The sequence below is a fragment of the Bombina bombina genome, chromosome 6, assembly GCF_027579735.1.
Source record: "Bombina bombina isolate aBomBom1 chromosome 6, aBomBom1.pri, whole genome shotgun sequence".
NCBI lineage: Eukaryota > Metazoa > Chordata > Amphibia > Anura > Bombinatoridae > Bombina > Bombina bombina.
Window position 1 is genome coordinate 428,154,054 of NC_069504.1, and position 15,041 is coordinate 428,169,094.

The window sequence follows — 15,041 nt, forward strand, 5'->3', positions numbered from 1 at the left end:
AAAGAAACAGGCATTCTTACATTGTGTAAGAGACCTATCAAAGATGGGAGTGATAAACCCAGTCCCCTCCGGGGAACAAGGTCTAGGTTTTTACTCAAACCTGTTTGTGGTTCCCAAAAAAGAGGGAACTTTCAGGCCAATCCTGGATTTAAAGATATTAAACAATTTCCTCAGAGTTCCATCCTTCACGTGGCTCTTCCATTCTGTTTAGCCACCGCTCCCAGAATTTTCTCAAAGGTGCTAGGGTCCCTTCTAGCGGTCCTAAGGCCGAGGGGCATCGCTGTAGCACCTTATCTAGACGACATCCTAATCCAAGCGTCGTCTCTTTCCAAAGCGAGGGCCCACACAGACATTGTGTTGGCTTTTCTCAGATCTCACGGGTGGAAGGTGAACATAGAAAAGAGTTCACTGTCACCGTCCACAAGGGTTCCGTTTCTGGGAACAATAATAGATTCTATGGAAATGAAGATCTTCCTGACAGAAGTCAGAAAGTTAAAGCTTCTAAACGCTTGTCGAGTTCTTCATTCTATTCCTCAACCCTCCATAGCTCGGTGCATGGAAGTAATAGGATTAATGGTCGCAGCAATGGACGTGGTTCCTTTTGCTCGAATTCATCTAAGACCATTACAGCTGTGCATGCTCAATCAGTGGAATGGGGACTATACAGACTTGTCTCCCCAAATTCAAGTAGACCAGGTAACCAGGGACTCACTTCTCTGGTGGTTGACCCAGGATCACCTGTCTCAGGGAATGAGTTTCCGCAGACCGGAGTGGGTCATTGTCACGACCGACGCCAGCCTCTTGGGGTGGGGCGCGGTCTGGGATTCCCTGAAAGCTCAGGGCCTATGGTCTCGGGAAGAGTCGCTTCTCCCGATAAACATTTTGGAACTAAGAGCAATATTCAATGCGCTCCTGGCTTGACCTCAGCTAGCGAAAGCCAGGTTCATAAGATTTCAGTCGGACAACATAACGACTGTTGCGTACATCAATCATCAGGGGGGAACAAAGAGTTCCCTAGCGATGAAGGAAGTAACCAAGATCATCCAATGGGCAGAGAATCACTCCTGACATCTATCTGCTATTCACATCCCAGGAGTAGACAACTGGGAGGCGGACTATTTGAGTCGTCAGACTTTCCATCCGGGGGAGTGGGAACTCCACCCGGAGGTCTTTGCTCAGTTAACCCAATTATGGGGCATTCCAGACATGGATCTAATGGCGTCCCGTCAGAACTTCAAGATTCCTTGTTACGGGTCCAGATCCAGGGATCCCAAGGCGACTCTAGTGGATGCATTAGTGGCGCCTTGGTCGTTCAACCTAGCATATGTGTTTCCACCGTTTCCTCTCCTTCCCAGGCTCATAGCCAGGATCAAACAGGAGAAGGCCTCAGTGATTCTGATAGCTCCTGCGTGGCCACGCAGGACTTGGTATGCAGACCTGCTGAATATGTCATCGGCTCCACCATGGAAGCTACCTTTGAGACAGGATCTTCTAGTACAAGGTCCATTCGAACATCCAAATCTAGTTTCTCTGCAGCTGACTGCTTGGAAATTGAACGCTTGATTTTATCCAAACGTGGGTTTTCGAATTCTGTGATAGATACTTGGTCCAAGCCAGAAAACCTGTGACTAGAAAGATTTACCATAAAATATGGCGTAAATATATCTGTTGGTGTGAATCCAAGGGATTCTCCTGGAGTAAAATAAAAATTCCAAGGATTCTCTCCTTTCTCCAAGAAGGTTTGGATAAAGGGTTGTCCGCTAGTTCTCTAAAGGGACAGATTTCTGCTTTATCTGTCTTGTTACACAAACGACTGGCAGCTGTGCCAGATGTACAAGCTTTTGTTCAGGCTTTGGTTAGAATCAAGCCTGTTTACAGAACCATGACTCCTCCTTGGAGTCTAAATTTAGTTCTTTCAGTTCTTCAAGGGGTTCCGTTTGAACCTTTACATTCCATAAATATTAAGTTATTATCTTGGAAAGTACTGTGTTTGGGTGCTATTTCTTCTGCTAGAAGAGTTTCTGAATTATCTGCTTTGCAGTGTAATCCACCCTATCTGGTTTTCCATTCAGATAAGGTTGTTTTGCGTACTAAGCCTGGTTTTCTTCCAAAAGTTGTTTCCAACAAGAATATTAACCAGGAAATAGTTGTTCCTTCTCTGTGTCCGAAACAAGTTTCAAAGAAGGAATGTTTATTACACAATTTAGATGTTGTTCGTGCTTTAAAGTTCTATTTAGAAGCAACAAAAGATTTTAGACAAACCTCATCTTTGTTTGTCGTTTACTCTGGTAAGAGGAGAGATCAAAAAGCTACTGCTACCTCTCTCTCTTTCTGGCTAAAAAGCATTATCCGATTGGCCTATGAGACTGCCGGACGACAGCCTCCTGACTCTACTAGGGCTGTGGCTTCCACATGGGCCTACAAGAACGAGGCTTCTGTTGATCAGATATGTAAGGCAGCGACTTGGTATTCTCTGCACACTTTTGCCAAATTCTACAAATTTGATACTTATGCTTCTTCGGAGGCTATTTTTGGGAGAATTGTTTTGCAAGCCGTGGTGCCTTCCATTTAGGTAACCTGATTTGCTCCCTCCCTTCATCCGTGTCCTAAAGCTTTGGTATTGGTTCCCACAAGTAATGGATGACGCCGTGGACCGGACACACCAATGTTGGAGAAAACAGAATTTATGCTTACCTGATAAATTACTTTCTCCAACGGTGTGTCCGGTCCACGGCCCGCCCTGGTTTTCCTAATCAGGTTAAAAAAATTTTTGTCTTTGTACACTACAGTCACCACGGCACCCTATAGTTTCTCCTTTTTTCTCCTAACCGTCGGTCGAATGACTGGGGGGCGGAGCTAGAGGGGGAGCTATATGGACAGCTCTGCTGTGTGCTCTCCTTGCCTTTCCCTGTAGGGGAGGAGAATATCCCACAAGTAATGGATGACGCCATGGACCGGACACACGGTTGGAGAAAGTAATTTATCAGGTAAGCATAAATTCTGTTTTTTGATATTATCAGAGTTGATGTCAGGTTTATGTCTCTAGCTATTTTAGCTAGAAGAGCTTTATGGCTTAAAACTTGGAATGCTGATATGGCTTCTAAATCAACTTTGCTTTCCATTTCTTTCCAGGGTAACAAATTATTTGGTTCTCAGTTGGATTCCATTATTTCAACTGTTACTGGTGGGAAAGGAACTTTTTTACCACAGGATAAAAAATCTAAAGGTAAAAACAGGGCTAATAATCGTTTTCGTTCCTTTCGTTTCAACAAAGAACAAAAGCCTGATCCTTCATCCTCAGGAGCAGTTTCAGTTTGGAAACCATCTCCAGTCTGGAATAAATCCAAGCCAGCTAGAAAGGCAAAGCCTGCTTCTAAGTCCACATGAAGGTGCGGCCCTCATTCCAGCTCAGCTGGTAGGGGGCAGGTTACGTTTTTTCATGGAAATTTGGATCAATTCTGTTCACAATCTTTGGATTCAGAGCATTGTTTCAGAAGGGTACAGAATTGGTTTCAAGATGAGACCTCCTGCAAAGAGATTTTTTCTTTCCCGTGTCCCAGTAAATCCAGTAAAAGCTCAAGCATTTCTGAAATGTGTTTCAGATCTAGAGTTGACTGGAGTAATTATGCCGGTTCCAGTTCCGGAACAGGGGATGGGGTTTTATTCAAATCTCTTCATTGTACCAAAGAAGGAGAATTCCTTCAGACCAGTTCTGGATCTAAAAATATTGAATCGTTATGTAAGAATACCAACGTTCAAGATGGTAACTGTAAGGACTATCTTGCCTTTTGTTCAGCAAGGGAATTATATGTCCACAATAGATTTACAGGATGCATATCTGCATATTCCGATTCATCCAGATCATTATCAGTTCCTGAGATTCTCTTTTCTGGACAAGCATTACCAGTTTGTGGCTCTGCCGTTTGGCCTAGCTACAGCTCCAAGAATTTTTACAAAGGTTCTCGGTGCCCTTCTGTCTGTAATCAGAGAACAGGGTATTGTGGTATTTCCTTATTTGGACGATATCTTGGTTCTTGCTCAGTCTTTACATTTAGCAGAATCTCATACGAATCGACTTGTGTTGTTTCTTCAAGATCATGGTTGGAGGATCAATTTACCAAAAAGTTCTTTGATTCCTCAGACAAGGGTAACGTTTCTGGGTTTCCAGATGGATTCAGTGTCCATGACTCTGTCTTTGACAGACAAGAGACGTCTAAAATTGATTGCAGCTTGTCGAAACCTTCAGTCACAATCATTCCCTTCGGTAGCCTTATGCATGGAAATTCTAGGTCTTATGACTGCTGCATCGGACACGATCCCCTTTGCTCGTTTTCACATGCGACCTCTTCAGCTCTGTATGCTGAAGCAATGGTGCAAGGATTACACGAAGATATCTCAATTAATATCTTTTAAACTGATTGTTCGACACTCTCTAACATGGTGGACAGATCACCATCGTTTAATTCAGGGGGCTTCTTTTGTGCTTCCGACCTGGACTGTAATTTCAACAGATGCAAGTCTCACAGGTTGGGGAGCTGTGTGGGGATCTCTGACGGCACAAGGAGTTTGGGAATCTCAGGAGGTGAGATTACCGATCAATATTTTGGAACTCCATGCAATTTTCAGAGCTCTTCAGTTTTGGCCTCTTCTGAAGAGAGAATCGTTCATTTGTTTTCAAACAGACAATGTCACAACTGTGGCATACATCAATCATCAAGGAGGGACTCACAGTCCTCTGGCTATGAAAGAAGTATCTCGAATTTTGGTTTGGGCGGAATCCAGCTCCTGTCTAATCTCTGCGGTTCATATCCCAGGTATAGACAATTGGGAAGCTGATTATCTCAGTCGCCAAACGTTGCATCCGGGCGAATGGTCTCTTCACCCAGAGGTATTTCTTCAGATTGTTCAAATGTGGGAACTTCCAGAAATAGATCTGATGGCGTCCCATCTAAACAAGAAACTTCCCAGGTATCTGTCCAGATCCCGGGATCCTCAGGCGGAGGCAGTGGATGCATTATCACTTCCTTGGAAGTATCATCCTGCCTATATCTTTCCGCCTCTAGTTCTTCTTCCAAGAGTAATCTCCAAGATTCTGAAAGAATGCTCGTTTGTTCTGCTGGTAGCTCCGGCATGGCCTCACAGGTATTGGTATGCGGATCTTGTCCGGATGGCCTCTTGCCAACCGTGGACTCTTCCGTTAAGACCAGACCTTCTGTCACAAGGTCCTTTTTTCCATCAGGATCTGAAATCCTTAAATTTAAAGGTATGGAGATTGAACGCTTGATTCTTGGTCAAAGAGGTTTCTCTGACTCTGTGATTAATACTATGTTACTGGCTCGTAAATCTGTATCCAGAGAGATATATTATAGAGTCTGGAAGACTTATATTTCTTGGTGTCTTTCTCATCATTTTTCTTGGCATTCTTTTAGAATACCGAGAATATTGCAGTTTCTTCAGGATGGTTTAGATAAGGGTTTGTCCGCAAGTTCTTTGAAAGGACAAATCTCTGCTCTTTCTCTTCTTTTTCACAGAAAGATTGCTATTCTTCCTGATATTCATTGTTTTGTACAAGCTTTGGTTCGTATAAAACCTGTTATTAAGTCAATTTCTCCTCCTTGGAGTTTGAATTTGGTTCTGGGAGCTCTTCAAGCTCCTCCTTTTGAACCTATGCATTCATTGGACATTAAATTACTTTCTTGGAAAGTTTTGTTCCTTTTGGCCATCTCTTCTGCCAGAAGAGTTTCTGAATTATCTGCTCTTTCTTGTGAGTCTCCTTTTCTGATTTTTCATCAGGATAAGGCGGTGTTGCGAACTTCTTTTGAATTTTTACCTAAAGTTGTGAATTCCAACAACATTAGTAGAGAAATTGTGGTTCCTTCATTATGTCCTAATCCTAAGAATTCTAAGGAGAAATCGTTGCATTCTTTGGATGTTGTTAGAGCTTTGAAATATTATGTTGAAGCTACGAAATCTTTCCGTAAGACTTCTAGTTTATTTGTTATCTTTTCCGGTTCTAGAAAAGGCCAGAAAGCTTCTGCCATTTCTTTGGCATCTTGGTTGAAATCTTTAATTCATCTTGCCTATGTTGAGTCGGGTAAAACTCCGCCTCAAAGAATTACAGCTCATTCTACTAGGTCAGTTTCTACTTCCTGGGCGTTTAGGAATGAAGCTTCGGTTGACCAGATTTGCAAAGCAGCAACTTGGTCCTCTTTGCATACTTTTACTAAATTCTACCATTTTGATGTATTTTCTTCTTCTGAAGCAGTTTTTGGTAGAAAACTACTTCAGGCAGCGGTTTCAGTTTGAATCTTCTGCTTATGTTTTTCGTTAAACTTTATTTTTGGGTGTGGATTATTTTCAGCAGGAATTGGCTGTCTTTATTTTATCCCTCCCTCTCTAGTGACTCTTGTGTGGAAAGATCCACATCTTGGGTAGTCATTATCCCATACGTCACTAGCTCATGGACTCTTGCTAATTACATGAAAGAAAACATAATTTATGTAAGAACTTACCTGATAAATTCATTTCTTTCATATTAGCAAGAGTCCATGAGGCCCGCCCTTTTTTTGTGGTGGTTATGATTTTTGTATAAAGCACAATTATTCCAATTCCTTATTTTATATGCTTTCGCACTTTTTTATCACCCCACTTCTTGGCTATTCGTTAAACTGAATTGTGGGTGTGGTGAGGGGTGTATTTGTAGGCATTTTGAGGTTTGGGAAACTTTGCCCCTCCTGGTAGGAATGTATATCCCATACGTCACTAGCTCATGGACTCTTGCTAATATGAAAGAAATGAATTTATCAGGTAAGTTCTTACATAAATTATGTTTTTTTGTATTGCAAACTATGCATTAGCTTATAAAATCCAAGATCCTACTGAATAATATGCCAAAGCTTGAGTTTCTTTTAATATATTTGTTGTGTATTTTAATAATTTTGCATGCATTATCCCACAAATTATTTCATTGGCTAAGTTATAAAGAAATAAGCACCTAGTTAATTTTACAGGTACACTATGAAATTGAAAAGTTATGCAGCACCAGATGCTACAGCAGCTGATAAAAGACTTGGAGTTCTTTGGTATGTAAATCTATTACTTTTTTTTTCTTTTCCTATCCATTGTTTTAGTAGGTGACTGATAATTACTGGGTTTTATTTGAACAGGTGCTAAAATATTCTTTATGGAAACTTTATCTAATATTAGCTTTTTAATGTTCATCATCCATCCAAACTCTTTGAGTGAGACCAGCTCAGGCATGAAAGTCATTATTACATTTCTATGATTCTTCGTGAATAGGCGCTAGTATAATTGGTAATACTTGTATCTGTTTCCTTTTGCCACTTAAGCAATATTTCACATTTGTATTTTCTTATTTTCTCCACAGTCTTCGTTGTCAGTCTCTTTTGTATCTTAGACTCTTCAAACTGAAGAAAGAGAGCGCTTTAAAATATTCTAAAACCCTAACAGAGCACCTAAAAGTAAGTACTTTTTATCCTCATCTTGTGTTAAATGGACATTAAAGTCAACTGTTTAAATATGCAGATTAATCATTGTGTGGAAAACTATCTGCTTACAAAATAAGTCACCAAAATGCATTTAAAATGGTCATTGTAGTAATAGCAGCATTTATCACTAAGTGTCATGTTGCTATTTATGCAGAATACTACAAGTGCATCTCAAGTTTGCTTAAAAAAGCATTTTTCATGTTATTGGCAAGAGTCCATGAGCTAGTGACGTATGGGATATACAATCCTACCAGGAGGGGCAAAGTTTCCCCTCAAAATGCCTATAAATAACGCCCCCTCACCACACCCACAATTTAGTTTTACAAACTTTGCCTCCTATGGAGGTAGTGAATTAAGTTTGTGCTTGATTTTTATGATTTCTTCTATGATTTCTTCTATGATAAGCGCTTCTAAGCATTCTGAAGCCCAATTCCTCTGAGTACAGTGTTTGTCAGAGGGATGTGAAAAAAGTATCGCCTATTGATTTTTTTATGCTTTTTCTCATGGAAAATATTTTCAAGGGTTCTCTGTTATCGGTCGTAGGGATTCATCTCCTTACCTCCCTTTTCAGATTGACTATATTCTCTTATACCATTACCTCTGCTGATAGTTTTCAGTACTGGTATCTGCTATATGTGGATGGGTGTCTTTCGGTAAGTATGTATCATTATTTAAGACAGCTATGGTTGGCGCTTTATGTATTTATATAAAGTTATAAATATATGTATTTACTTATATTTGCCATGAGTCAGGCCTATGTGTATTTCCCTTTGCAGTCTAGCGGTTTCAATATGGGAATCATGTTTTAGGAAGTTTTTCGTCTTACCCTGGGGTATAGTCTTTTTCCAATTTGACTTGTTTTCTTCTGTTAAGTGTGATCAGTCCACGGGTCATCATTACTTCTGGGATATTACTCCTCCCCAACAGGAAGTGCAAGAGGATTCACCCAGCAGAGCTGCATATAGCTCCTCCCCTCTACGTCACTCCCAGTCATTCTCTTGCACCCAACGACTAGATAGGATGTGTGAGAGGACTATGGTGATTATACTTAGTTTTATATCTTCAATCAAAAGTTTGTTATTTTAAAATAGCACCGGAGTGTGTTATTACCTCTCTGGCAGAGTTTGAAGAAGAATCTACCAGAGTTTTACTATGATTTTAGCCGGAGTAGTTAAGATCATATTGCTGTTTCTCGGCCATCTGAGGAGAGGTAAACTTCAGATCAGGGGACAGCGGGCAGATGAATCTGCATAGAGGTATGTAGCAGCTTTTATTTTCTGACAATGGAATTGATGAGAAAATCCTGCCATACCGATATAATGTCATGTATGTATACTTTACACTTCAGTATTCTGGGGAATGGTACTTCACTGGAATTACACTGTAAGAAATACATAAAACTTTTTAATAACTAAGAAATTATGTTTAACGTTTTTGCTGGAATGTAAAATCGTTTTCATTTGCTGAGGTACTGAGTGAATAAATGTTTGGGCACTATTTTTCCACTTGGCAGTTGCTTGATCTTTTTTCTGACAGTTTCTGTTCTCTCTCACTGCTGTGTGTGAGGGGGAGGGGCCGTTTTTTGGCGCTTTTGCTACGCATCAGAAATTTCAGTCAGCAGCTCATTGTATTTCCTGCATGATCCGGTTCATCTCTACAAAGCTCAGGGGTCTTCAAAACTTGTTTTGAGGGAGGTAATTTCTCTCAGCAGAGCTGTGAGATTATAGTTGACTGAGATAAAAAACGTTTATTCTGTAATTTTTTTTCTGCTTTCAGAATTAGTTGTCTCTTGCTAATGGGATCAAACCTTTGCTAAAGTTGTGTTGTTTACAAGGATTGAGGCTATAACTGTTTCAATTTATTAATTTCTCCAACATAGGTGTGTCCGGTCCACGGCGTCATCCTTACTTGTGGGATATTCTCTTCCCCAACAGGAAATGGCAAAGAGCCCAGCAAAGCTGGTCACATGATCCCTCCTAGGCTCCGCCTACCCCAGTCATTCTCTTTGCCGTTGTACAGGCAACATCTCCACGGAGATGGCTTAGAGTTTTTTAGTGTTTAACTGTAGTTTTCTATTATTCAATCAAGAGTTTGTTATTTTGAAATAGTGCTGGTATGTACTATTTACTCAGAAACAGAAAAGAGATGAAGATTTCTGTTTGTATGAGGAAAATGATTTTAGCAACCGTAACTAAAATCCATGGCTGTTCCACACAGGACTGTTGAGAGCAATTAACTTCAGTTGGGGGAACAGTGTGCAGTCTCTTGCTGCTTGAGGTATGACACATTCTAACAAGACGATGTAATGCTGGAAGCTGTCATTTTCCCTATGGGATCCGGTAAGCCATGTTTATTACGATCGTAAATAAGGGCTTCACAAGGGCTTATTTAGACTGTAGACTTTTCTGGGCTAAATCGATTCATTATTAACACATATTTAGCCTTGAGGAATCATTTTATCTGGGTATTTTGATATAATAATATCGGCAGGCACTGTATTAGACACCTTATTTCTTAGGGGCTTTCCCAAAGCATAAGCAGAGTCTCATTTTCGCGCCGGTGTGGCGCACTTGTTTTTGAGAGGCATGGCATGCAGTCGCATGTGAGAGGAGCTCTGATACTTAGAAAAGACTTTCTGAAGGCGTCATTGGTATCGTATTCCCCTTTGGGTTTGGTTGGGTCTCAGCAAAGCAGATACCAGGGACTGTAAAGGGGTTAAAGCTTAAAACGGCTCCGGTTCCGTTATTTTAAGGGTTAAAGCTTCCAAATTTGGTGTGCAATATTTTTAAGGCTTTAAGACACTGTGGTGAAAATTTGGTGAATTTTGAACAATTCCTTCATGTTTTTTCGCAATTGCAGTAATAAAGTGTGTTCAGTTTAAAATTTAAAGTGACAGTAACGGTTTTATTTTAAAACGTTTTTTGTACTTTCTTATCAAGTTTATGCCTGTTTAACATGTCTGAACTACCAGATAGACTGTGTTCTGAATGTGGGGAAGCCAGAATTCCTATTCATTTAAATAAATGTGATTTATGTGATAATGACAATGATGCCCAAGATGATTCCTCAAGTGAGGGGAGTAAGCATGGTACTGCATCATTCCCTCCTTCGTCTACACGAGTCTTGCCCACTCAGGAGGCCCCTAGTACATCTAGCGCGCCAATACTCCTTACTATGCAACAATTAACGGCTGTAATGGATAATTCTGTCAAAAACATTTTAGCCAAAATGAACCCTTGTCAGCGTAAGCGTGGCTGCTCTGTTTTAGTTACTGAAGAGCATGACGACGCTGATATTAATATCTCTGAAGGGCCCCTAACCCAATCTGAGGGGGCCAGGGAGGTTTTGTCTGAGGGAGAAATTACTGATTCAGGGAACATTTCTCATCAGGCTGAATCTGATGTGATTACATTTAAATTTAAGTTGGAACATCTCCGCATTTTGCTTAAGGAGGTATTATCCACTCTGGATGATTGTGAAAAGTTGGTCATCCCAGAGAAACTATGTAAAATGGACAAGTTCCTAGAGGTGCCGGGGCTCCCAGAAGCTTTTCCTATACCCAAGCGGGTGGCGGACATTGTTAATAAAGAATGGGAAAGGCCCGGTATTCCTTTCGTCCCTCCCCCCATATTTAAAAAATTGTTTCCTATGGTCGACCCCAGAAAGGACTTATGGCAGTCAGTCCCCAAGGTCGAGGGAGCGGTTTCTACTTTAAACAAACGCACCACTATACCCATAGAGGATAGTTGTGCTTTCAAAGATCCTATGGATAAAAAATTAGAAGGTTTGCTTAAAAAGATGTTTGTTCAGCAGGGTTACCTTCTACAACCCATTTCATGCATTGTCCCTGTCACTACAGCCGCATATTTCTGGTTTGATGAACTGATAAAGGTGCTCGATAGTGATTCTCCTCCTTATGAGGAGATTATGGACAGAATCAATGCTCTCAAATTGGCTAATTCTTTCACTCTAGACGCCACTTTGCAATTGGCTAGGTTAGCGGCTAAGAATTCTGGGTTTGCTATTGTGGCGCGCAGAGCGCTTTGGTTGAAATCTTGGTCGGCTGATGCGTCTTCCAAGAACAAGCTACTAAACATTCCTTTCAAGGGGAAAACGCTGTTTGGCCCTGACTTGAAAGAGATTATCTCTGATATCACTGGGGGTAAGGGCCACGCCCTTCCTCAGGATCGGCCTTTCAAGGCAAAAAATAGACCTAATTTTCGTCCCTTTCGTAAAAACGGACCAGCCCAAAGTGCTACGTCCTCTAAGCAAGAGGGTAATACTTCTCAAGCCAAGCCAGCTTGGAGACCAATGCAAGGCTGGAACAAGGGAAAGCAGGCCAAGAAACCTGCCACTGCTACCAAGACAGCATGAAATATTGGCCCCCGATCCGGGACCGGATCTGGTGGGGGGCAGACTCTCTCTCTTCGCTCAGGCTTGGGCAAGAGATGTTCTGGATCCTTGGGCGCTAGAAATAGTCTCCCAGGGTTATCTTCTGGAATTCAAGGGACTTCCCCCAAGGGGAAGGTTCCACAGGTCTCAGTTGTCTTCAGACCACATAAAAAGACAGGCGTTCTTACATTGTGTAGAAGACCTGTTAAAAATGGGAGTGATTCATCCTGTTCCATTAAGAGAACAAGGGATGGGGTTCTACTCCAATCTGTTCATAGTTCCCAAAAAAGAGGGAACGTTCAGACCAATCTTAGATCTCAAGATCTTAAACAAATTTCTCAAGGTCCCATCGTTCAAGATGGAAACCATTCGAACTATCCTTCCTTCCATCCAGGAAGGTCAATTCATGACCACGGTGGATTTAAAGGATGCGTATCTACATATTCCTATCCACAAGGAACATCATCGGTTCCTAAGGTTTGCATTCCTGGACAAACATTACCAGTTTGTGGCGCTTCCTTTCGGATTAGCCACTGCTCCAAGGATTTTCACAAAGGTACTAGGGTCCCTTCTAGCGGTGCTAAGACCAAGGGGCATTGCCGTAGTACCTTACCTGGACGACATTCTGATTCAAGCGTCGTCCCTCCCTCGAGCAAAGGCTCACACGGACATCGTCCTGGCCTTTCTCAGATCTCACGGCTGGAAAGTGAACGTGGAAAAGAGTTCACTATCCCCGTCAACAAGGGTTCCCTTCTTGGGAACAATTATAGACTCCTCAGACATGAGGATTTTTCTAACAGAGGCCAGAAAAACAAAACTTCTGGACTCTTGTCGGATACTTCATTCCGTTCCTCTTCCTTCCGTAGCTCAGTGCATGGAAGTGATCGGGTTGATGGTAGCGGCAATGGACATAGTTCCTTTTGCGCGCATTCATCTAAGACCATTACAACTGTGCATGCTCAGTCAGTGGAATGGGGACTATACAGACTTGTCTCCAAAGATACAAGTAAATCAGAGGACCAGAGACTCACTCCGTTGGTGGCTGTCCCTGGACAACCTGTCACAAGGAATGACATTCCGCAGACCAGAGTGGGTCATTGTCACGACCGACGCCAGTCTGATGGGCTGGGGCGCGGTCTGGGGATCCCTGAAAGCTCAGGGTCTTTGGTCTCGGGAAGAATCTCTTCTACCGATAAATATTCTGGAACTGAGAGCGATATTCAATGCTCTCAAGGCTTGGCCTCAGCTAGCGAGGACCAAGTTCATACGGTTTCAATCAGACAACATGACGACTGTTGCGTACATCAACCATCAGGGGGGAACAAGGAGTTCCCTAGCGATGGAAGAAGTGACCAAGATTATTCTATGGGCGGAGTCTCACTCCTGCCACCTGTCTGCTATCCACATCCCGGGAGTGGAAAATTGGGAAGCGGATTTTCTGAGTCGTCAGACATTGCATCCGGGGGAGTGGGAACTCCATCCGGAAATCTTTGCCCAAGTCACTCAGCCGTGGGGCATTCCAGACATGGATCTAATGGCCTCTCGTCAGAACTTCAAAGTTCCCTCCTACGGGTCCAGATCCAGGGATCCCAAGGCGGCTCTAGTGGATGCACTAGTAGCACCTTGGACCTTCAAACTAGCTTATGTGTTCCCGCCGTTTCCTCTCATCCCCAGGCTGGTAGCCAGGATCAATCAGGAGAGGGCGTCGGTGATCTTGATAGCTCCTGCGTGGCCACGCAGGACTTGGTATGCAGATCTGGTGAATATGTCATCGGCTCCACCTTGGAAGCTATCTTTGAGACGAGACCTTCTTGTTCAGGGTCCGTTCGAACATCCGAATCTGGTTTCACTCCAGCTGACTGCTTGGAGATTGAACGCTTGATTTTATCGAAGCGAGGTTTCTCAGATTCTGTTATCGATACTCTTGTTCAGGCCAGAAAGCCTGTAACTAGAAAGATTTACCACAAAATTTGGAAAAAATATATCTGTTGGTGTGAATCTAAAGGATTCCCTTGGGACAAGGTTAAGATTCCTAGGATTCTATCCTTCCTTCAAGAAGGATTGGAAAAAGGATTATCGGCAAGTTCCCTGAAAGGACAGATTTCTGCCTTGTCGGTGTTACTTCACAAAAAGCTGGCAGCTGTGCCAGATGTTCAAGCCTTTGTTCAGGCTCTGGTTAGAATCAAGCCTGTTTACAAACCTTTGACTCCTCCTTGGAGTCTCAATTTAGTTCTTTCAGTTCTTCAGGGGGTTCCGTTTGAACCCTTACATTCCGTTGATATTAAGTTATTATCTTGGAAAGTTTTGTTTTTAGTTGCAATTTCTTCTGCTAGAAGAGTTTCAGAATTATCTGCTCTGCAGTGTTCTCCTCCTTATCTGGTGTTCCATGCAGATAAGGTGGTTTTACGTACTAAACCTGGTTTTCTTCCAAAAGTTGTTTCTAACAAGAACATTAACCAGGAGATTATCGTACCTTCTCTGTGTCCGAAACCAGTTTCAAAGAAGGAACGTTTGTTGCACAATTTGGATGTTGTTCGCGCTCTAAAATTCTATTTAGATGCTACAAAGGATTTTAGACAAACATCTTCCTTGTTTGTTGTTTATTCAGGTAAAAGGAGAGGTCAAAAAGCAACTTCTACCTCTCTCTCTTTTTGGATTAAAAGCATCATCAGATTGGCTTACGAGACTGCCGGACGGCAGCCTCCCGAAAGAATCACAGCTCATTCCACTAGGGCTGTGGCTTCCACATGGGCCTTCAAGAACGAGGCTTCTGTTGATCAGATATGTAGGGCAGCGACTTGGTCTTCACTGCACACTTTTACCAAATTTTACAAGTTTGATACTTTTGCTTCTTCTGAGGCTATTTTTGGGAGAAAGGTTTTGCAAGCCGTGGTGCCTTCCATTTAGGTGACCTGATTTGCTCCCTCCCTTCATCCGTGTCCTAAAGCTTTGGTATTGGTTCCCACAAGTAAGGATGACGCCGTGGACCGGACACACCTATGTTGGAGAAAACAGAATTTATGTTTACCTGATAAATTTCTTTCTCCAACGGTGTGTCAGGTCCACGGCCCGCCCTGGTTTTTTAATCAGGTCTGATAATTTATTTTCTTTAACTACAGTCACCACGGTACCATATGGTTT

General features: G+C 42.2%; 1 protein-coding gene across 2 annotated transcripts in view; it reads left to right on the forward strand.

The window, feature by feature from the left end:
* The window catches only part of AFF4 (ALF transcription elongation factor 4), a 433,430-nt gene that overhangs the window by 372,476 nt on the left and 45,913 nt on the right, over positions 1-15,041 (forward strand). For both annotated transcript variants that reach the window (XM_053717172.1, XM_053717174.1), the window contains 2 exons: positions 7,011-7,082; positions 7,388-7,481. In XM_053717172.1, the coding sequence (XP_053573147.1) occupies positions 7,011-7,082; positions 7,388-7,481 (166 nt within the window). The remainder of the gene's footprint in view (positions 1-7,010; positions 7,083-7,387; positions 7,482-15,041) is intronic.